The 25,529-nt window shown below is 41.2% G+C and overlaps 1 protein-coding gene across 2 annotated transcripts in view; it reads right to left on the bottom strand.

Annotated features, from left to right (window-relative positions):
* LOC143974940 (bifunctional heparan sulfate N-deacetylase/N-sulfotransferase 4-like) overlaps positions 1-25,529 on the bottom strand; it is a 566,687-nt gene that overhangs the window by 312,475 nt on the left and 228,683 nt on the right. For both annotated transcript variants that reach the window (XR_013272301.1, XM_077476810.1), the window contains exon 4: positions 11,987-12,141. Coding sequence is in view for 1 of the 2 variants with exons in the window: in XM_077476810.1 (XP_077332936.1) it covers positions 11,987-12,141 (155 nt within the window). In the remaining variant the exon portion in view is untranslated. The remainder of the gene's footprint in view (positions 1-11,986; positions 12,142-25,529) is intronic.

The following is a 25,529-nucleotide window of genomic DNA, read 5'->3' on the forward strand; positions in this document are numbered from 1 at the left end:
GATCAGGGCACTATATAATAAACCTAAAGCATATGTTAAATATGCAGGTTATAAATCTGATAGCTTTAATATTGAAATGGGCATTAGGCAGGAGTGTCCGCTTTCACCCCTGTTATTTGCACTTCTTATAGAACGACTTGCCCAATGGATCAGATCAGATCCCACCATAACGGGTATTGAAGTAGGGGGATTTCAACACAAAATGTGCCTATTCGCAGATGATATCCTCCTATTTCTTTCATCGCCACAAGTATCAGGCAATAACCTAATGCCAATACTTGATGACTTTGCTACCTTCTCTGGCCTCTTCATTAATCCCAAGAAATGTGCAGCACTAAATGTATATCTTTCAAATTTAGAATTAAGTTCAGCTAAGGTAGGTCTCCCATTTACCTGGGCAGATAAATCCATTCCATATCTAGGAATACACCCCACTGCATTACTCTTGGATCTTTTTTCATCGAATTACCCTCCAATGTTAAAAATTATAACAAATATGTTGAAATCTTGGAACCACCTTCCTTTATCATGGTTCGGAAGAATCAACACAATAAAAATGACAGTCTTACCCAAATTATTGTACCTTTTCAGAGTCTTACCAATTCAAATTCCTGCCTATTACCTGAGAATTATACAGAAAAAGGCAAATGCATTTATATGGGGTTCTTTTAGACCACGTACACAGCAACACACACTTTACCTCCCTAAAGTAAATGGAGGTCTAGGTTGTCCTAATTTCCCATCTTATTATAGAGCAGCACATATAGCATCATTAACTAAATATCATGCACTACAAGAATCCCCTTGATGGGTATCGATCAAAGCTGCTGAATGTGATCCCTTGTCAATGGCAAAACTGATTTGGCTCTCACTGAGAGATCGTAGAGGGTTGCATAATCCAATTACAAAACATTTTGTTTCCCTATGGGTCAGATACAAATTCAGAAATACGTTGCAATCATTACATAATCCTCTACTATCTTTTTACAAAAACCCTGCATTTTACCCAGTATGGGTATCTCCTAGATCTTTCAGAGCATGGGCTAGAAGTGTTATGCTGCAGATGCACAAATTTGTGAATTCCTCGTCCTTTATCCCTTTCCCAACTCTGTGATAATTATGGAATACCGCAATCAGAAATATTTAGGTACCTCCAGATCAAAAATGTATTTATGCCTCTTTTAACCACAGACAGTTCACTAACTAATTTAACTAACTTTGAAAAATATTGTAAAAATGACCCTCATGCTAGGAGCATAATCTCAACCTTATATGTTCAATTGTTAGCTAAACCTGAAACAGTGAAACCAGCTTATGTCCAGAAATGGGAGGTGGACTTAGAACAAACACTGGAAACCACAGAATGCAATCAAGTCTGGTTAACAATCAAAACAGCCTCTCCCAATATATTAGCGGTAGAGGCGAATTATAAAGTACTAATAAGATGGTACCTTGTACCAGCCAGAATAGCGAAATATGTGCATAACTACTCATCAGATTGTTACAGTGGATGCACTGAGTTAGGAACACATTTCCACATTTGGTGGTCATGTCCCAAAGCTCAAATTTATTGGAATGAGATCTTTACTATAGCATCTAAAATTTTAGGAATATCCATTACCCCAGATCCCTCACTGGCTCTCATCAATCGAAAGCCAAAATTTCTAACACACACCCAATTTAAATTAATTGTTAATTTATTCACCGCAGCAAAACAAACACTTGCAAGAGCCTGGAAATCCCCTTCATTGATTGTGGATGAGGTAGGGAATAGGATGAACAACACTATGACGCAAGCCAAAATGCAGCTCTCATAAGCTGACACGCTTATCAAATTTGAAAAAGTATGGGATCCATGGATAAAAAAAGTTATATTACTATGGTAGCCGACCCGATGGGTAAGTGATTACAGTATATGGATTCTAAGTGATATGGTGGCCCTCAACTTGACCCTGCGGACCTCTCTTCTTCCCTTCCCAGTTTCTTCTCTTCCTATCATTCCTTTCTTCTCTATTTCTATTATGATTTTGAAGCTCTTTCCTACTTCAGAAGCTAATTCCTCTAATAAACCATAACATTAATATGCGTTATTGTTATAGTAGTAATTATAGTTAAATATATAATTTACATTGTATTGAATATATAACTCTGAGCTTCATTACTTCTGTTGTATATTATGTACTTAACCTATTGTCAAATACTCTATTGCATGTTCAATAAAATCTTTTTGACAAGGCAAAAATAAGATTGATACAATATGTGAGGAGATCCCCAATGCACAGAAACCTCCCCCACTCAACACCCCATGTCCATAGGTACAATCATTGCTTCCATCATTCAACTCTGCTAGTATTAACAAGGTTGCTAAACTTTTTTCTAATGGCCACCTAACAACCTGCCCTCTGGATCCTGCTCCCTCGCAAATGCTAGGCTCATCCTCAGACTCGATTCTACACTCTCTAACTCACATTTTCAATCTCTCCCTCTCTTCTAGCATCTTCTGCAACTCTTTAAAGCATGCACTAGGCACCCCTATCCTTACAAATCCCTCACTAGACCCCACCAATCTTAACAATCTATACCCCATCTACTTATTCTCCTTCTCCTGCAAACTCCTTGAAAAGACTGGTCTACAACCGACTGAGCGACTATCTGACTATGAACAAACTTCTTGATCACCTTCAGTCCAGATTTCCCAATCAACACTCCGTGGAAACTGTTCTCTTTAACCACTTTCAGACCGGACCATTTTGCTGGTCAATGACCAGAGGTCTTTTTACAATTTGGCACTGCGCTGCTTTAACTGGTAATTGCGCGGTCATGCAATGTTGTACCCAAACAAAATTTGCGTCCTTTTTTTCCCCACAAATAGAGCTTTCTTTTAAAGGTATTTGACTGACTCTGCGATTTTTATTTTTTGCGATATAAACGCAAAAAGACCGCAAATTTTGAAAAAAAATGATATTTTCTACTTTTTGTTATTAGAAAAATCCAATAAACTCAATTTTACTCATACATTTAGGCCAAAATGTATTCAGCCACATGTCTTTGGTAAAAAAAAAGTCAATAACTGTATATTTATTGGTTTGCGCAAAAGTTGTCACATCTACAAACTAAGGTACATTTTCTGGAATTTACGCAGCTTTTAGTTTATGACTGCCTATCTCATTTCTTGAGGTGCTAAAATGGCAGGGCAGTACAAAACCCCCCCAAATGACCCCATTTTGGAAAGTAGACACCCTAAGGAAATTGATAAGAGGCATGTTGAGCCCATTGAATATTTAATTTTTTTGCCTCAAGCGATTGAATAATGACAAAAAAAATTTTTTTTTTTTTTTTTTTTACACAAAGTTGTCACTAAATGATATATTGCTCACACATGTCATGGTTATATGTGGAATTGTACCCCAAAATACATTCTGCTGCTTCTCCTGAGTACGGGGATACCACATGTGGTCGACTTTTTGGAAGCCTAGCTGCGTACGGGGCCCCGAAAACCAAGCACCGCCTTCAGGATTTCTAAGGGCATACATTTGTAATTTCACTCTTCACTACCTATCACAGTTTTGAAGGCCATAAAATGCCAAGATGGCACAAAACACCCACAAATGACCCCATTTTAGAAAGTAGACACCCCAAGCTATTTGCTGAGAGGCATATTGAGTCCATGGAATATTTTATATTTTGCCACAAGTTGCGGGAAAATTACAAACTTTATTTTTTTTTTTTACAAAGTTGTCACTAAATGATATATTGCTCACACATGCCATGGGCATATGTGAAATGACACCCCAAAATAAATTCTTCGGCTTCTCCTGAGTACGGGGATACCACATGTGTGGGATTTTTTGGGAGCCTAGCCGTGTACGGGGCCCCGAAATCCAAGCACCGCCTTCAGGCTTTCTAAGGGCGTACATTTTTGATTTCACTCCTCACCACCTATTACAGTTTTGAAGGCCATAAAATGCCAAGATGGCACAAACCCCCCCCAAATGACCCCATTTTGGAAAGTAGACACCCCTAAATTTAGGGGTACACTAGTGAGACTCACAGGTAAAAAAGCACCTAGGCTGTCAGCGACTGTATCAAAACGCTACAAAAAAAACTGTTAGCGATCGCAGGGATCAGGCCTGACTCTGCGAACGCTGCAGTTATGTGTGTTGTGTTTTGTAAGTGACAGTGATCGATCGATACTGCACTTGGGTGGGCTGGGCTGGTATTGGCGGAGGGGCTAAATGCAGGTGCTAGCAGGTATCTGGGCTGATCCCGCTAACAATGCGTTTTGGGAAACCTAAACTGCTGGCGACGCTAATATAGATCTGATCAGATACTATATTACTAAGGGAGGTGTATGCTTTGCACGTGGGTGTTAGCGGTACTGGCACTAACCTGACGCTGCCTGGGGCGACGCAGACCTTATCTGACCCTCAAACTTATATCACCCACCGGGTGATCAGGGGGTTAAACCTTTATTAGGTAATAAATGGCGGGTGCCCTGAAACTATAAAAAAATAACTAACCAACCAGCGTCACCTGTAACAGTTATATGGTGATCACTGGTGAAAGGGTTAACTAGGGGGCAATCAGGGGGCTTTATGTGGTAGTATATGGGGGTCCCTGGTGCTATAAAAAGCTGCGGCGAACCTAAATACCTACCTGCCTAACTAGCGTCATCTGTGACACTAATACAGCGATCAGAAAAACGATCGCTTATTAGGCTGGGTTCACACTGGAGCGATGCGGGAACGCCGCGAATCCGCGGCGGGTTCCCGCATCGCATGCCTCCCGGCGGCAGTTCACACTGCCCTATGCGAACTGCTGGGAGTGTCAGCGAAATGTTAATGACACCTCCAGATCAGTTCGCATATACCAGTGCGATCTGCAAACTCGGACAGGAATCAGATCGCATGGTGTGAACACCCATGCGATCCGATTCTGCTGCGGACCAAAAAAAGGGTCCCGTGCGAGTTTGCGGCGGGTGCGATGCGAATTCAGCCATACTATCTGTATGGCTGAACTCGCATCGCACAGAGATCGGATGTGATTTGCACTGCAGTGCGGTGCAAATCACATCCGTTCTCATAAACCGCTGCAATGTGAACCCAGCCTTAGTGACACTGGCGACGGGGGGTGATCACGGGGTTAAACCTTTATTGGGGGGGTTAGGGGGGTACCCTAGAGCTAAAGGGGGCTAACCCTAACTGCCCTAACAGTTATTGCGGTCACAAATGACACCAATGCAATAATAAAAAAATAAATAAAATGCAATTGGTGTCACTGTGACTGTGGGTGCAGGGGTGATTGGGGGGGTGATCGGGGGGTGAAGGGGGGGTGAAAGTGTTCCTGGCGTGTTCTACTGTGTAGTGTAGTGTTGGTGCAACTCACCGATCCTCTCTCCTCGGTGCCGGAACGAAAAATACCGACACGGAGGAGAGATTACATCACTTCCTCTGCCTGTGTTTACATTACAATTAAGTGATGTCATGCTGCAATTCCATTCGTCAGGAGCGATCGCGAGGGGTGGCCATGAATGAATGGCCACCCCCTCATCCCGGATCGCTCCTGAACGGATTCCGACCGCCGCTGGCACCGGGGGGGGGGGCCCGATCGGGCCCCCCACCCGTGGGAAGGCAGGGACGTACATGTACGCCCATATGCCTGCCCGTGCCATTCTGTCGACGTACATCGTCGTGCGGCGGTTGGCAACTGGTTAAACTCACCAATGACCTACTAACCGCTAAAACCAATGGACACTATTCTGTACCACTTCTTTTGGACCTCTTTATTGCCTTTAATACAGTGCACCACCCCCTCCTCCTCAAAAAACTTGACTCCTTTGGTCTCCGTGACTGTACTCTTCACTGGTTCTCATCCAACCTATCCCACTGCTCCTTCAGTGTCAACTTACAACTCTACTTCCTCCTCTCCTCTTCCTTTCTCTGTTGGGGTACTCCAAGGTTCAGTTCTTGGACCCCTCCTTTTCTCAATTTACATATTCTCCCTGGGTCAGCTGATTGCCTCCTATGGCTTTCAATGTCATCTCTATGAGGACGACACCCAAATCTACCTCTGCACCCCCCAACTCACTCCATCTGTTTCCTCATACATCACCAACTTACTAACAGATATATCAGCCTGGATGTTACACACGTCCTCAAACTCAACCTATCCAAAACTGAGCTCATGATATTTCCTCCCACACATTCCACTTCCCCTGATTTCTCTGTCAAAATCAACGGCTCAACTATCAATCCGTCCCCCCATGCCAAGGTCCTAGGTATAATCCTAGACTCTGAACTATTCTTTTAGCCCCACATCTAATTGCTGTCCAAAGCTTGCTTCCTCAACCTCTGCAACATCTCCAAGATATGCTCCTTCCTAACCAATGTCACCACAAAGCCTCTAATAAACTCCCTGGTCATCTCTCGCCTCGACTGTTAAAACTCCCTCTTCATTGGCTTACCTCTAAACAGGTCTCCCCCTTTCAGTCCATCATAAACACTGCTGTCAGGCTCATCCACCTTACAAACTGCTCAGCGTCTGCTTCCCCTTTCTGCCAATCCCTCCATTGGCTGCCACTCAACCAACAAATCAAATTCAAGATAATCCGCAACCTGACCCCTAGCTACATTTTTAACCTGGTCTCAAAATACCAGCCAAATCGTCCTCTTCTCTCCTCTCAAGACCTCCTGCTCTCTAGCTCCCTTGTCACCTCATCCCATGCTCACCTCCAGGACTTCTTCTGAGCCTCTCCCATCCTCTAAAATGTTCTAGCCCAATCTTTCCGACTATCTCCCACTTTGTCTACTTCCAGACGATACCTGAAAACTCATCTATTCAGAGAAGCCTATCTGGCTCCCACCTATCAACTGTACATTCATTTTCTCCATCAGCACATCCCCCACAGTTATTACCTCTTGTATCTCTTAACCCTCCCTCTTAGATTGTAAGCGCTAATGATCAGGGCCCTCTGATTCTTACTGTATTAAAGTGTATTTGTACTGTCAACCCTCAAGTTGTAAAGCACTGTGTAAATGGTTGGTGCTATATAAATCCTGTATAATAATAATAAGTGAGTGATGGAAGGCAGTTTGGAGTGAAGATTTAGCATTTTTGAAGGAATCATGTGGTGGTGGAAATGTTAAGACTATTTATATTTGGACTTCTTTTTACACTGTTGAACTTCATTGAAGAGGAGTTTGTCAGTCATTTACCACTGTACTGTTATTGTACACCAAGCATTTATATATATATATATATATATATATATATATATATATATATATATATATATATGTTTTCACTTAGATTATTGTTGTACTTGGATTTTTGTATACACTTTTTATACACAATTTTTTTATTTACAATTTTTTAAGGGATTTTAGTTCAGCGCGTAAGGATAATGTTATAGCTATTGATTTCCAGTTTTCACAAAAAAGCTGTTTTGTTTTATCTTAAATTCGATTTTTTTCAGCTTCTGTTTTAAAGACCCCCCCCCCCCCCTTTTTGCTTGTCTAAGCCCCTTTTTTCCAAATTTCTCAGGTTTTTTTTTAGTATCTCAAAGATGTCATTACATGCAGTGTCTCATACCGCTAAAAACTCATACTGCAGTGTAACCATTCTGATACCATTGTGATTAGACGGGTATCATGTTTATTAGCTACCATGCATCCACTGACAGCAGAGCTCTGCTAGGAGTATAGGTTAATTGGTATTTCTTGGACTGCATAATTCTGGAAAGCTAACCAGCCTGCTGATTGTAAGAAAACAGGGGGCAGTGTGATAATCTCATCACTGTGGTCATGACACAACTATAAAATCAGCCAGTTCGGAGAAGGTTGGTTATATTTATTTAACTGCAGTGGACAAAAAGGGAAGTCACAAATTTAGCTATGCTGTCTGGCAACATGCCTGGATCAGAAAATAGCTAAGAGAAATGATAAATGTTTTGTGCATTTAGCTATTTGTTAGAGTTTAGTTTTAACCTGTGCACCATCTGCTTGTGTTTTAGTGTAAGCTCAGAAAGGTGGTATAAACTGCACCTGTAATCACAATAGAAAATCTGTTATTTTTTAAGTAACTAACAGAAGCTTGTCCAAACCAAAATCAATGAATTCTCTGCTAAGGTCCAAAACATATATATGCCCACACAACCTGATGTGCATAGTCTTGACCTTGTCTTCTAAATGTTTTATTTTTACCTATCTAACCAATCAAACCTTCTGACTTTCCAATCACAACCTTCTTACTTGTTACATCTCTACCACACACTATTTTTAATGCTTATTTTGTAACCTGTTTTTGCAGAGATTTACACAAGGCAGACCACAGTCTTTTAACAGAATCTCTTGTTTTCACCATGTCTACCCTTTCTAACCCCCTTACTGACCTAGCTGTCTCCAACTATAATAACAAACCATCCAACATGCAAGTGTTTTCTCTCACCACATTGCAAAGTACTTGCCCTGACAATCTTCATTTTTGTCACTCTTGTCAAACTACATTTATGTAAAGATGTATATGTAGATTCTTTATTATAAAAGACAACAGTAATTTAAAAAAAGCAAATGGAAATAATTCAGAGGAATTAATTAATAGGTCAAATATGCACTAAATGCACCTACTCTATATCTCAACTCATATAAATTGTGTCCAGTTGTAATATAGAGTGGGACATCACTGATAATTCCAACAGTTCATACAGACAGCCAGACAATCATTCCCCAAATGCCCTACAACCAACGCGCTTAGCTACTAGGGAAAATAGCAGTGCATTCTCAACCTCTATTGTAGCTTAGCTTCTAATGATGTGTGGCAAATGCAGTCAACTATGGTTGATCATATGGAGCAAACAGCTAGTAGTGAAGTGGTTACACAAGTAGTCATGCCACAAGAGCAAGCAGCTACTAGTGGTCTTTTTATTATCTAGTTTTCAGACACAGTCCACGTATCTACTAGAGATGGGGGAACAGTTAGAACCGCACATCCAAATTTATGGGTAACTCGGCGTGATGTTTGCCAGCCGAGCACCCCACAATGCACTGCACGTTTCACGCTTGACTGCGCTTGATGTGGTTTTTCCCCATTTTTATTTTTCTATAGTTTTTACATTTCTGTCATGGTCAGTCCTCAATTTGAAGGGCACCAAATTCCACTTTTCATTGAATAAAGTGCATCCAATTACACATTTCCTAGTATCTATAAAATTTGGGTAATAAGCCCCCCCATCATGTCTGGGAGGCCAAAAAGGTGAGGCAGATGTCCCCATGCCACTATGAGGGGGCCAGCAGCATTTGTGCAGCATCTGTGTCCACAGGCAAACGTGGACTTAGGCTGTCCTCAGGCAGGGCACCTTTGTCTCTGTTTAATGATGTTGGCCATGCTATCCAGCCACAGCATATAGAGGAGGTGATGGACTGGCTTACTAAACAATCTTCATCCTCCTCATCCTCTATGACCCTTCAAGCTGGCACTAGTACACAGTCAACCACAGCTGCCAGAGTGGATTATTCTGCCTCCTTGTCCAAAGCTACTCCTGCCATAGCCCCAGCATCATACATGGGGGAGTCAGCTGAATTATTTGAACACATCGTCAGCCTTTTGCTGCTTGAGGATGCACAGACATTACTTGATTCAGATTCAACAAATTGGCAGTCATGTTCCTTCAGCTGCATTGTATTGACAAGTTGGCTCCTGTGATGCTAAGGATGGAAGGGATGTCGATAATGAGGTCACTGACGTGACTTGGGTGCCATATAGAGCTGAGGAGGAAAGTGAGGGGGAGAAACAACCCCAATGAGGCAGGATGTCCTCCAGAGGCAGGCATCATGGAAGAGTAAAGAACAACCCACCTATTCCATCAGATTGTGGAGCTGTTATCTCCTTGCTCACTTCTCATAGCTCAGCTGTGTGGGCCTTTTTTAGCACATGTTCAGCTGATTGCACTGTTAAAAGTTGCAATCTCTGCTGTGAGCAGATCAAGCATGGCAAAAACACTAAACATTTGGGTACCACATGCATGACAAGGCATCTAACCTCCCACCAGTTAGCCCATTGGCCAAAGCACCAACAACCCACACACAAGGAAAAAAGTTCTTCTTCTCACTACTCACCTCTCATATGTAACCCCAGTATATCTCATGACCTCTCAGCAGTCTCTACTGAAAGGGATGATGATGTAGCAAAGGGTGTAACACATCCTTGCAACACATCTGCCAGAAGCACACCACCAGTTGTAGAGTATAGCAATAAAATTTCTCTGCCCCAGCTGCTGCAGGGCAAAAAAATACACTCTCTGCCACCTACATGCCCAGCGTCCACATTCTTGCTAGTCAAAATTGCTGGCTTTACAACAGCCTTTCCAGCTGGTGGATTCTGGCCCCTTCCGTGAATTGGCAGAATGTGCTATACTACAATGGCAGGTTTCCAGTTGCTATTTATTTTCACGTAAGACCATTTCAGCTCTGTACCATCATGTGAAAGGCAATATTTTGACATCAATGGGAAAGGCAGTCTGCCTAAAGATCCCCCTTACTGCTGACTCATGGTCCAGCAAGCATGGTCAGGGATAATATATTTAATTCATAGCACACTAGGCTACTCTGCTTGCAACTAGGAAGGATGCAGGAAAGAGCTCAGTGCTGAAGTATGTTTTGCCACCATGTCTCCATACAGCTGATAGTGATGATGCAAGATCTGTCACCTCCACCTGCTCCTCCTCCTCCTCCATGTTCACCTCTGCTGGATTGTCCTATGAACCATCATTACCCCCTAAGTGTTCAAGGGGCCATTCAACGAGTCAGGCTAAAAGATGCCATGCAGTGCTTCAGATGGTCTGTCTAGGGTAAAAGAGCCTTACTGGAGCCTGAAGCAGAGCTTTTTTAGCTCTGCAGGGGCAGGCCCAGAGGTAGTTCACGCCACAGAAGATTGAGCCAGGAATGGTGGTGTGCGATAATGGCACTATTTTCTGTTTGCCCTTCAACAGGGAAAGTTGACACATGTGCAATGCCTGGCACATATCCTCAATTTGGTGGTGCAGCGTGCCCTCAAGGCTCTGTACTATTAGGAGATGGATTGGGGACTGTGGAAGAGGGTGAGGGTCAGAGAAGACAGGATCAAACAGCCTTTTTACACAATGTGCAGGATTAACCCCTTAGGTTCCACAGTGAGCATAACAAGCATTCATTAAAATACATAACCCACAAGCGTGAAGTGCTCTGTGTGTAAACAGCGCTAGCCTATGTAAACATTTTATATTGTGACGTACATATGAAGAAAATAGTAAAGAAAATGATGTAACAAAATTAAAATCCAAATATTGGTAATAAAAGTGCTTAATCCCAGTGAAGTTTGGATAACATCCAATCTGTAAAGTTCCTTCAGCATGCAGGCTAGTGCAGTGTTGTTTTTGGCAGAAAATGGCAATCACTTTATGTGAACCCAAATCACCATGTGTGAAGTCAAGTGAAGATCCCCACTCACCAGATAGAGTTGACCCTTTTGTCGTATAACAAAAGGAGTCAAATATCACTTGTGTGGTTCCCGTGACCAAGGTATATCCTCCTACCACTCTCCAATAGCCTCTCCTCGTGGTGATGTACCCAATGGTTCCAGTGGCAGGATTTAGTGAGGACAGGATATTAGATAGCAGTCGGAGGATATACCTTGGTCAAGTTTACACACAGAGCAATTCACTCTTGTGGGTTATATATTTTTAATTATTGCATAACCTGATTTGGTTTGGGACAGCAGCTACCTTTATCTACAGTATGTTAACACAAGTATAACAAGCATGCTTTACTGTATATACAGACTGATTTAACTTTTGTGGGTTTAGTAACACTTTAACTTGCATGTGATAGATTTAATTTTTTTTTGAAGACACCAAATGTTGTAGGATGTCTGTATGAATACATAGGTAATCTGTGAGGTCTTTAACAGAATAAACACTTAATAGCTAAGCATGAGAAATGACATTGCCGTGTACCTGTGCAAATTCTTTGTTTAGAATCATTTGCTCTGCCAAAGAGGACTCATTATGAAAAAGATGAGGCTGCATGTGACTCCACATATGAGGAAACCACCAAAACTCATTCACTGATGCCAATAAAAGATCATCTCCTTTATCTTCCTCAACAGTACCTTCAATAAAAAAAAATAAAAAAAACCCAGATTAATTTATTGTTATCATGTTTAAACTGTCTAAATACATTTTTCTGTTCAAAATAATAAAGCTACATGGTTAGCATCTGAAAAACGATGTAAAATATATAATTTATGCTGCATATCAAAGCTTCTGCATAATGTTCTATTTTTCTTGTCACCATGTTTCCATGTTTTAGACATGTTAATAGGGCCTGAGAGAGTAAACTAGTGCACTTTTTAAACAAAGAACCATAGAATTAGTACATACTAAACAAATAAGTCCATTTGCTAAAGCATGATGCATATTTCCATTCTGAGGCGTAGTTTGAAGCTTGTGAGCCCTGGTGCAAAGATTGACCTGCACCACCCCATCCCCCACTACTACCCACCACTTTCATTGCACACCCTGATACTCCCACTGTGCCAAGATACTCCAAGTGGCTAAAGCATTATTTCAGATTTTTATTTACATATTAAGAGGATAATTCTAAAGAATTGGAGAGGTATGTCAAAATGTGAAGAAAAAGGGGCTGCCTGCCCCTTACAATATGGGACCAAGCCACACACCCCTATGTGAAATAATACAAACTCTAAAAACACCCAGTTTATTCACATCTGATTTAGGACATAAGGACTTTTCTGACAATTATATATAGACTTGTTGATTTATACACCGGGTGTTCCTAGAGTTTGTATTATTTCACATAGGGGTGTGCGGCTTGGTTCCATATTGTAAGGGGCAGGCAGCTGCTATGGTTTAAGATTGTAGCATTTATATGCACTTATCTCTTATGGTTGGATCTTTATTAATTAATGTTTAGAGGTCGGTTACAACCCATAATCTATTGTCACTTTATTTTATTTACACATACTTTGGTGAATGTGGAATTTAGCGCAACTTATATTTTTTTCTTTCGTTTTTTCCTGTAGTTATGTAATACAGTCAAGCCACAGCTGAATCTGGTCCGTTTGAGACCAATTTATATAATTGTGGTTCACCTTAGCGCAGTTTTTTTCTTTTTTTTTATGTCAAAATGTGGACAGTTTCTCCAAAATCTTTTGAATACCAATCTTCGGATAAAATAAATATTGCAAAAAGATTGGGGAAATATCCATCTTTCATAAAATGACACTGTGGTGAGAAGTTAATGAAAACACAAACACAGAAGTGTGAAAAAAGAAAGTGATGGGGTAACGGGGGCCACAATATAAAAAACAAATAGTTCCAATGCAGCACCTAAAATTAGTAGCAACTAATAAATCATGAATTGGGATATTGGATTGGGATCCAGTTTCTTCTACACATGAATGATGGATGAGACACCTGAAGGCGATATATTATTGATTGTGGATTTTCCTATAAAATTCATGCTTTATGGTCACTTTTTGGCAGAGGTTGTCTGGTGAGCGCATTTTATTATCACTTCGGGTGAAGTACTTTCATATGCAAGATTTTGAAGCACATTGCACTTTAATCCTTGGTGTTGGAGCATACACAAGAAGATTTGATTACACATGTTTATTATGGACAGTTTTGATGTTTCATTCACTTATAAATATATATATATATATATATATATATATATATATATATATATATATATATATATATATATATATATATATATATATATATATATATATATTATATATTTTTCACAAACATATGTATTTTTTTCACAAACATATGCATGCTAACATATCTTAAACCCTGGGATCAATTTTATTAACGTGCGGCTCAGCCCCCCCCCCCCCCCCACTCTCCTCATTGTTTCACTGGCTGTGATTGACAGCAGTGGGAGTCAATGGAAAAGAGGGAGTCACAGGACAGCCAAGGCTCTTGTGCACATGGCTGGATCGAGAGAGGGCTCAGGTGAGTATTGAGGGGGGGTAAAAAAACATTCAGCCTCTATAACCACTTTGAGCAAATTTCAGATTCTTTAGATAAAAACTAAGTGCTCCTCCATCCATGACTCACTACTGGCGTATAATTCTGATGAACAGGTTTATTGGCCAGCTGAGAGCTGTAGGATCTGGGCGGGCTTAAATTCTATGCAACACGTGATAACAAAAGTTTGCATAACAAAGCACAAAGTTCAAGGTTTCTGAATATGTCTCTGAAGTGCCTGCTTCCAATTTCTGGAAACCTGCCTGTGTTACATCAGAGGGGGGCGGGGTCACCCATACGTCAGGAGAACCCCGGGTTTCCCCTTGCGTAAGAGGGGGTGGGGTCATGTGACGGGTGGCCCGCGCCCTCCCCATATAACAAACGTAAGGGCGCCGGGATCCCCGCAGTGTCTCCTCCGTGGAGACAGAAGATGGATGGATTCGCTGCACTGGATCAGATCAACCATCGCTGGAGAGATATCATCCATCGCTGGATAGCAAGAGTGGATTACCACCGCTAGAATCTTTTTTTTATTTTTAATAAAGGAATTTTTCAAAAGTGTGTTTGTCTTATTTAACAATTTTTTTACACTTTCTTTGTGAAATGGTAGGGGTACTTTTGTACCCCCTTACCATTTCAAACAGGGGGGGGCGGGATCTGGGGGTCCCCTTGTTAAAGGGGGCTTCCAGATTCTGATAAGCCCCCACCCGCAGACCCCCACAACCACCGGCCAGGGTTGTGGGGATGAGGCCCTTCTCCACATCAACATGGGGACAAGGTGCTTTGAGGGGTCACAGACCCCCAAAGCATCCTCCCAATGTTGAGGGCATGTGGCCTGGTACGGTTTAGGAGGGAGGGGGCGCTCTCTCGTCCCCCCTCTTTTCCTGCGGCCTGCCAGGTTGCGTGCTCGGATAAAGGGTCTGGTATGGCTATTTAGGTGCAGGGACAGTTCTAAGCACCAGAAACATGTGCCCCTTCACAGGCATACTATACACACCCCCCAGCTACGAAATATAAAGAAATATTACACTTTTATTGTTTCACTTTAATCATTATTAAAATCACTGCTCCCGAAAAAACTGTCATTTTTAAAACTTTTTTTCTGCATTGATACATGTCCCCTGGGGCAGGACCCAGGTCCCCAAACACTTTTTAGGACAGTAACTTGCATATTAGCCTTTAAAATTAGCACTTTAGATTTTGAACGTTGGAGTCCCATAGACTTTAATAGGGTTCCAAAGTTCACACGAAGTATGCTATATACTAGCTCCGTCGAATCTTCTTTATACATTCGACAGACACCATAAGCCTTCAAAGACAGATTCAACTGTAATTCATGTGGATTTTCAGACTAATGCAATTTTTGAACGAAAAACGAAATAAATAAAAACTAATTTTCGGGAGTAAATAAATAAATGTATTTTTCGGACGAAATTCCGAAACGAAATATTTTACTCTACACATGTCTATTAGGTAGCCTTTGCAAAGTGAAACTTCACCATATTTACTATGCTCTGGGGAAAATTCTCTTAAAAAGTGTAACTTCCCTTGCATAGTGAATAGCCTATTTTCCCCTATTAACTAACCCCTATAGTGTTAAAAAAAAATATTGTGAAAAAAAAAAAATAGGCTGTTTCTTTTTTTTCACAATAGAAATTTTTATTGAAATAATTTTGAGAATACAATTATGTGCTTAATGCAAATAATATCAAAAAATAAAATAGTGTACATGAGAAACATGAAAAGTTGGATTAGGTATACATGGATAAACATATTAGAATAAGGTGGACTGAGGCTGTTTATGCTTCTATTTTTCTTCATTGTACAAAGAAGCAGGTTTGTACATTTATATACTGTAAATGTGTGTAAACTAATGCAAGTGACGTAAACTGATGTTAGCTTATATAAACATATATAATTGCATACAGTGAAGAAGTAAAACATATACAGATCCAAATTTCAATGTATAAAATAATAAAAACATGACAACATATGCTTTTACATGTTAAGGAAAACTTTCCCAGTGTAAGGCATTTCTTTTGTTTGACACCTATTGTCTTAAATATTGAGCCAGGAGAGGCTTTTAACCCCGGGACTCATTTGTGTCTCTTTTATCATTCAAAATGTTGCTTTTTGACTGTATTGTACTGTAAGAAATGTAGTGTAAAATGTGTGTGACAGTTACATTGTTACAGTTTAAGTTTTACTAGTGTAGCGGCCATAACCCATTGCAGGCCGGCCTTGACTGAATGGGCTTACCGGTGTCAGGAAGATCCTTCTCACAGGCGTCCGAGCGGCGTAAGTCGCAGGAGATCTTCTGTGCAGTTTCAAGAGCGTTACCGCGATCAGCGGTGCGCGCGTGCACGTGCGCGTGCGCGGGAGAGCGCACGCAGGCGCGCGCTGCCGTTTGACGCAATTGGCGCCAATAGCGCTATTTAAACTGGATCCTTGCTTCACTGCCTTGCTGCCTGATCAACAGCGCTCCCGTGTTTCCTGGTAACCTGTATCTGAACCTGAACCTGCATCCGTATTGAACCCGGCCTGTTCCCGACTCTGCTGTTTGCTGCCTGCCCCCCGACTTTGGCTTTGTTCCCGACTACTCTTCTGGATTCCGTTTCTGTACCTGATCTGCTCGCCTGTGCCTGACCTGGACTGTTACACCATCCGCCATCTGTAAGTTATGAATATACTCATAAAAGGGGCGCTAGACCAAATATCAAACAATAAAAAATGTGAGACTAGTGATCATACAATATCTAAAATGGTACGTAACATATCACAAAAAACTGCAATATACCAAAGAAAAAGTTGCAAACAAAATAAAGTGAACAACAATAGTAGGTGAAGTCCCAATTAGGTGCTAACACCAAACAAAGGAAATACAGATAAATAAATAAGTATAAATCCAAAAGTCCAAAGCAGTGTTTTTTTTTCAGTGAAAACCTTCTTCTGAATCCATAAACAGAACAACTGCTGGGATCTTCTATAACGTGATAAAACAATGTCCCTTCACCAAGAATTTATGGACATAAAAAAGACACCCCACTTGTGAAGAAAATAGATGTCTTCTTACCAGATGCTGTTGACTACTTTAATTAAAAAGATAGTCAAATAGGCTTATGCAGGGTAAAATCCCTGCTCACATGGAATCAGGTGGACCTCCTATGGACAGAAGCTTCTCCTCATAGACTCAGATGGGTCATAAAAAAAGCCAAACAAAAATCCATAGCGTAATACCGTTTAATAAAACATAAATTATAAAACATAAGGCCAAATGGCTGCTTACATAAGTTGGTGCCCAACCTGGCACTGGGGCTGCTTGCTTAAAACAGAAAGTTTTCGTAATGGATACGTAGTTCCTCAGGGTATAAGGCGTGCGTTCCACCGAAGGGCAGCCGATGACCAAGGACGACCGGAACTAAACGTAAACGAACGTGACTGGATACCGCCTCGACGTACGTTTCGTTTGACACGTCATCAGGAAGCGTACCCAGTCACAAAAATTAACGTTCTTTATAGTGTCTCGATCGATCCAACAGACCAATCGAGAAACGCTTAATTTAATGCGCAGCCTCAGTCCCACTTAAGGCTAACAGCAATAATAATTCAAATAAAAACGAAAATCACAAATAAACATTTGTAACATATCATCCCGAACAAACGAAGGGATGAATTAGAATAAAAGAAAATTAGAAAAGGTGAAATTTAAAAAAAGGGGGCACTACTACTAATCCAATCGGTTTCATCATTGAAAAAGCAGAGGGGATAAATTGTTTGTGATTTACAAACCAACCACTAGATGTCAGTCTGTAATATAGAGATAAATACCCCTTCATCAATAAAAATAAAAATAAAAAGAGGGATAGTTTTTATCTGATTACTGATTAAAGGTTTCTTCAAAAAACCATATGTGAAATTATTAAATATATCACTGCCATTATCCAAAAAGGAAAACTGGCAATCTCTCTGGTTAACAGATGTGGGGAAAAAAAACCAAACCAAAACCCCCATCACAGGCCAGAGAAAACGCCAAATAAATTCCAAAGTGGAAAAATGGCAGAAAAATAGCTGAGTCATGAAATACGGGAAACTTTTTAGTCATTAGACAAAAAACAATTCAGATCAAGTTCTATGTTCATTCCTAGAGGTTGCATAGTATTTAAATTGTATATCCACTTCGTTTCGTTCTTTGATATCTCCCTTTTCATATGGGTTCCTCTCCAATGTTTAGAGATCTTATCGATCCCATAAAATTTACAGAGTGCAGGGTCACTATCGTGATGTGTTTTGAAATGTCTTGACACGCTATGGTTGGGAAATCCTTTCTTAATATTTGTAAGATGTTCATTAATCTGAATTCTTAGCTGTCTGGTAGTTCGACCTACATACTGCATGGAGCAGGGGCATTCCAGCACATAGGTAACATGGTCTGAATTACATGTGATTAATGGTTTAATTTTATACTCTAGCTTGGTGACTTGGGATTAAAACTGAGCAATCTTCCTTGATGAACCGGGTCCTCTAGTAGTCTTACAAGCTTTGTGATACACACTTGTGATACGTGCAGCAGATAAGGGGGGGGGGTCTCGTGATATTATCCCGAGACTATTATTATCAGGAAATGGGACGATTATTAAACGACACCTACACTTATAAAAAATTAAACAGTGATCCGACGTTAAAAATAAAAACATTACTTACAGAGTGGGTAACAGATGGCCTACATAAAGATATTTTAAATCAAAAGGAAGCTGATTATCTTGTACCACATGCTCCTAAAATTCCAGTTATGTATATTTTGCCAAAAATACACAAAAATAGTGAAAGACCACCCGGCCGACCTATAATAAGCGGGATGGAATCTTTGCTTGCGAGGTTGGGAGAATATCTGGATGTTTTTTTCAAGCCACTAGTGACAAAAAGTCCTTCATATTTGAAAGACAGTAGAGATCTGTTAATACTTTTACAAGATTTAATTGCATCAGAAGATACCATCATGATCACGGTAGATATTGAATCACTTTACACCAATATCCAACATAAAGATGCACTCACGGCAATAAAGTGGGCACTAACAAAATAATCTAAATTAAAAAAGGTTCAGATAAACTATTTGATTAGAGGCCTGGATCTCGCTATGAGCAATAACTTCTTTTGGGCCAATAATGAGTATTACAACCAATTATCAGGAGTGGCCATGGGAGCACGTTATGCTCCCAGCGTAGCCAATATTGTTCTTAATAAATGGGAATCAGAAACCATCTATAAAAACATGCATAAGTCTCTTACTTTCTATAAAAGATATATAGATGATGTAATTATTTTTTGGAAAGGTACGCTAGAGAGTTTCAAAGACTTTTTGAGCAATATGAATGCTAACCAATATTGCTTGAAATTTGCAGCTGAATTCAGTAAGGTGGAAGTGAATTTCCTGGACCTCACTATTATGAAAAAGCATAACAAGTTTGTTACTAAAACCTACTTTAAGGTTACAGACAGAAATGGGTATGTGCCCACACATAGTTGCCATCATCCACAGTGGATAGGAGCTGTTCCAAAAGGACAATATATGCGATTAAAACGTAACTGCAAGGAAGAGTCTGAATTCCAGTCACAAGCTAAGGTTTTAACTAGTAGGTTCTTGGAAAAGGGCTACTCACAAAAAACTTTAGAGAAAGTCGTAACACAGGTGTCACAGATGGACAGACAAACTTTATTGGTATCAAAGGCTAAACCAGAACATCAAGGAGCTATAGCCTTTGTGACAGGGTTCAACAGGCAGTATAAACAAGTAGAAACTATCTTTAAAAAATATTGTCCCATTTTGCAACAAGATAATGATTTGGCTTCCATTATCCCGCGGAATCCCAAATTTATTTATAGAAGGGCACCAAGTTTGAGAAACCAACTAGCCCGTAATGTCCCCGACCCCCCAAAAAAACTTGTAACCTTCCTTGATGGATCCGGCTTCCACTATTGCATGAGATGCAAAGCTTGTAAGACTACTAGAGGACCCGGTTCATCAAGTCACCAAGCTAGAGTATAAAATTAAACCATTAATCACATGTAATTCAGACCATGTTACCTATGTGCTGGAATGCCCCTGCTCCATGTAGTATGTAGGTCGAACTACCAGACAGCTAAGAATTCGGATTAATGAACATCTTACAAATATTAAGAAAGGATTTCCCAACCATAGCGTGTCAAGACATTTCAAAACACATCACGATAGTGACCCTGTACTCTGTAAATTTTATGGGATCGATAAGATCTCTAAACATTGGAGAGGAACCCATATGAAAAGGGAGATATCAAAGAACGAAACGAAGTGGATATACAATTTAAATACTATGCAACCTCTAGGAATGAACATAGAACTTGATCTGAATTGTTTTTTGTCTAATGACTAAAAAGTTTTCCGTATTTCATGACTCAGCTATTTTTCTGCCATTTTTCCACTTTGGAATTTATTTGGCGTTTTCTCTGGCCTGTGATGGGGGTTTTGGTTTGGTTTTTTTTCCCCACATCTGTTAACCAGAGAGATTGCCAGTTTTCCTTTTTGGATAATGGCAGTGATATATTTAATAATTTCACATATGGTTTTTTGAAGAAACCTTTAATCAGTAATCAGATAAAAACTATCCCTCTTTTTATTTTTATTTTTATTGATGAAGGGGTATTTATCTCTATATTACAGACTGACATCTAGTGGTTGGTTTGTAAATCACAAGCAATTTATCCCCTCTGCTTTTTCAATGATGAAACCGATTGGATTAGTAGTAGTGCCCCCTTTTTTTAAATTTCACCTTTTCTAATTTTCTTTTATTCTAATTCATCCCTTCGTTTGTTCGGGATGATATGTTACAAATGTTTATTTGTGATTTTCGTTTTTATTTGAATTATTATTGCTGTTAGCCTTAAGTGGGACTGAGGCTGCGCATTAAATTAAGCGTTTCTCGATTGGTCTGTTGGATCGATCGAGACACTATAAAGAACGTTCATTTTTGTGACTGGGTACGCTTCCTGATGACGTGTCAAACGAAACGTACGTCGAGGCGGTATCCAGTCACGTTTGTTTACGTTTAGTTCCGGTCGTCCTTGGTCATCGGCTGCCCTTCGGTGGAACGCACGCCTTATACCACGAGGAACTACGTATCCATTACGAAAACTTTCTGTTTTAATCAAGCAGCCCCAGTGCCAGGTTGGGCACCAACTTATGTAAGCAGCCATTTGGCCTTATGTTTTATAATTTATGTTTTATTAAACGGTATTACGCTATGGATTTTTGTTTGGCTTTTTTTATGACCCATCTGAGTCTATGAGGAGAAGCTTCTGTCCATAGGAGGTCCACCTGATTCCATGTGAGCAGGGATTTTACCCTGCATAAGCCTATTTGACTATCTTTTTAATTAAAGTAGTCAACAGCATCTGGTAAGAAGACATCTATTTTCTTCACAAGTGGGGTGTCTTTTTTATGTCCATAAATTCTTGGTGAAGGGACATTGTTTTATCACGTTATAGAAGATCCCAGCAGATGTTCTGTTTATGGATTCAGAAGAAGGTTTTCACTGAAAAAAAAACACTGCTTTGGACTTTTGGATTTATACTTATTTATTTATCTGTATTTCCTTTGTTTGGTGTTAGCACCTAATTGGGACTTCACCTACTATTGTTGTTCACTTTATTTTGTTTGCAACTTTTTCTTTGGTATATTGCAGTTTTTTGTGATATGTTATGTACCATTTTAGATATTGTATGATCACTAGTCTCACATTTTTTATTGTTTGATATTTGGTCTAGCGCCCCTTTTATGAGTATATTCATAGCACTACAGGTTTTTTTCTTGTTTTTCTAGGGAGCAGCTATTAGTGTTTCATTTAGCACATATTTTGATTCATTGATTATTTGATTGTTTAATTTTTAATTAATTTAATTTTTCATACATTTTTTATTACTAATTTTAGTGGCGCGGGGTTTAATAGTTGCTGTGTTGTCAGCCACTCTTTTTCACAGCCATCTGTAAGTTGCCTGTTCACCACTGCTGTACTACAGGACACCTCCCAGTCTTCCACCATACCCGGCTGTTACTCCCTCTGCGCGTGTTGCCTTCTACCTCTTTCTGCAGACTACTGGACTCTTCCCACTTCCCGCAGTATCCCGTTTGCACCTGCATCCGCTGTCGGGCTACAGAACCCCTCCCGTTGTTCGCTGTACCCTGCGATCACTTGCACCCCGTTGCCGGACTACAGGAATCCTTCTGCTGTCTGCTGAACCTTACCTTTGCCTGCATTCCGCTACTAGACTACAATACACCTCCACCATCAACGGTCTGCTGCTTCTTACATCTACCATCCAGTCAGGCACTTGTGCCCCTCTGTGCTCCCGAGCCCCTTTCATCACTACCAGGGTCTCTCGAGTCAGAGGTCTACGAGAAGCCACTCCCTGCACTCCGGGCTCTGCCTTAAGGTACGTGACAACCGGTTACCTTCTCCTGGCCTGCTCTTCCACATCTAGGGGTTCCCAGGGTTTATACCCAATGACTTGTACACTGACACAGATGAAGTCCTTTCAACAGGTTTTATTTTGCAGTAGAACTTTCACAAAACACAGTCTCTTAGGGAACAGAGGGTACGGGTGAAATACTCAGGTACCTTGAACTGCAGGTATAACAAATCTCTACTTCCACCCAGAGAGTAGCCACTCGCAGCTGGGCACTTCAAGGCTGAACAGACCTCTAGCCAGAGATCATGGCAGTCAGCACGTTGACTCAAAACTTGGACAATCAACTAAAGATGAACAGGAACCTTTTTCCAACCGTACCTGGAACGTTTCCCGCTTCCTTTGAGGTACTGGAAAAGTGTGGACTCATCAATGTCCTTCCCAACTTGGTAACCGGGCACTTCTCAGGATGCCACTTGTCGGCCCTCCTCCGAAGAGTCCTCCCCCGTTTACTTCCATGAGCTGTGGTGTCCCTCCAAGCCGAGAGCACACCCGGACACTTTGAATCCTCCCTCAGTTACAGCGCCTCGGACCAACAGACGGATCCCTACCCCAGACCAGATGGGTCTATCAGGGGCCACTGACAGGAACATGCTGCGGGATGTCGAACACCCTGTGACCGGGACCCCTCACAGGGCTACCCCGGTCCTGAAACCAGAACAGACCACACGAGTCCCTCAAACAATTCCGGAAACCTGAACACGTGACCCACACCTGTTTAAGTACCCCCTCCCAGACTCCTCAGTGGGCCCGGCACTCCCGCTGATTGGCTCAGAGAGGGCCATACTCAAATATCCAACCAGGCATGTTTGTAGCCTGTCACATGCACCTCACCGCTCACATGACCAGGCAGAACTTCAAACATGGCCTGGCCAGACTGGTGTTAAGGCTTACCTACACAATTAACCCTCAGAACTGTAGGGTCCTGAGGCAAAAACTAAATTTACAATGTGTGTGCCATTTGATCCCAAATGTCATCCGCTACACTGGCAACATGTAAACTTGGCAAGGCTTTTCAGTCATCTCTGTGTCATGTGTTTGGAACTTTCAAAACTGTTGGACCATACACTGACTTAAACCAGCTTGAGTTCTATCTCAGAATATGAAGAGGACTCTTTTCATCTCACTCTCTTTCACCTGACATCTATAGTAGTCTGTCAATCCAATCAGGAAGTGACACAGAAAATTCTGCCTATTTTAGGTGTGCTGTATGAATGCCTAAATGTTGCTAAAATAAATTGGAACGGCTGAGCTAAATTTAATGCTGAACTCCAGATAATATAAAAAAAGAAATGTACCCCCCCCCCCCCTGCATTGTAACACATCAAACATAATTTCTTGCCTACACTGCTCCTTTATTTAGATAATCCTATCTTTTATTCCATGTTCACAGGGCTTTATTCAAAGGTCTGGACAGCAGGAGCAGGTGTGAAGAGTCAACAGTGCACCCTTCATGGCTTCTTGCACCCATTCAGGCTATGCTTCCTAAAACCCTCCAAGATATGCACAGGATGTGGGCTGGCTCTTGGGAACTGATATAGTGCTTGAGGGCAGTCCAGTGTTTGATGATCTTCCTGGTCAGTGGTCATCACTGTAGCAAAGTACAAGACAAATAAATATAGCCTCCTACTGGGGCAGTTACTCAGATAACCGGAAACTGCACACACTGCTCTTCTCTGTAGACCGGAGTTGGTGGAGGAAGGCAAGGCTAGATTTCAACCTGCTGACCTGCCAGAATGCAGTGCTTTTTTTTTTTAACTGATTGCTGCCTGGCAGCACAGAACACTGACTGCTCTGTGAAAGAAAAAACATAGTTGTATGGCTGAGAACTACACTCCCTTTCTCCACTTGCTCCAGCACTTGAGATTTCATTATATTCTTATAATGTCTTGTCAGGGTCTCCTCCTGCTACAATAAGGCACACTCATTTCTCTATAACAGAGAGGAACTTGTCATTAATATCTAGTCAAGAGTTCATCCAGTGCAGTCTGTGCCACCTATGCTGTGTGGAGCTGAATATCACTGGGCACATTGACACGTTCTGACACAGGTTCAGTGAACGCTGGAAAGAGACAAGGTGAGATTTTCTGGAGAGTCTACACCTACATTCAGTACAGACTCTAGCTTTCCCCTGTTATTCACTCTAGAGCTCTCTTGCAGAATGGCAGATGGGTTGTTGCAACATGCTGGGACAAAGTCAAGAGAGGCAGACTTTGTTTTTAGCAACACATAATGCTAACTTATCCTTTGTTAATAAGTAGCAACCATTTGTATCTGGACCCAGCCTGTGTTCGACCTTGGCTCGCCCCTGTGTATTCTCTGGACTGATCTCTCTGTGCATGACTTCTGGCCTGGCTCCTGGTTTCTCTGAACACAGCAAGTTCTGCTCTGCCTGCCCCAACCATCCCACAGTGGCCGAACTCTTTGAACTACAAGCAAGCACCCAGCCACCCGTGCTTCTTTGGGCACTGTGCTTCCTGTTCCCAACTTCAGGAGCGCGCTGCACCTAGCCGCAAGGGGATCCCTCTAAGCATTTCGATCTCCATACGCGCACCTGACAGTATAATCCAGCCATGACAGAGATCGACAGAGGCGCTTCCCCTGTAGAGGCTATGTGTCAGTGTGTCGCCGCACTTACCCATGTAGTGCAGAGTTTGCAAAGTTTCTATGTTCAACTAGAGGGTCACCTGCAACACTTACCTTCAGATTCCATATCTCCCGATCCAAGACAAGCTTCCTCCTGCACTTCTTCTGCTACAGTGCCTCAGGAATCTCCTTGCACACGTGTCTATTCCTCCTCCTGAACCACATGTGCCAATCCCTGAGTGATTTTCTGGGGACCGAAGGAAGTTTAGGGCCTTTAAAAATGCCTGTCTGCTTCATCTGAGTTTGCAACCAAGAACTTTTTCTCTTGAAAATTTTAAAATTGGATTCATTATATCCTTGCTCTTGGGTGATCCTCAGACCTGGGCCCATGGACTATTAGAGCAGAAAGGAC

This window comes from Lithobates pipiens, unplaced genomic scaffold (assembly GCF_037356315.1).
Source record: "Lithobates pipiens isolate NorthernLeopardFrog02 unplaced genomic scaffold, aLitPip1_a1.2 Scaffold_13, whole genome shotgun sequence".
NCBI lineage: Eukaryota > Metazoa > Chordata > Amphibia > Anura > Ranidae > Lithobates > Lithobates pipiens.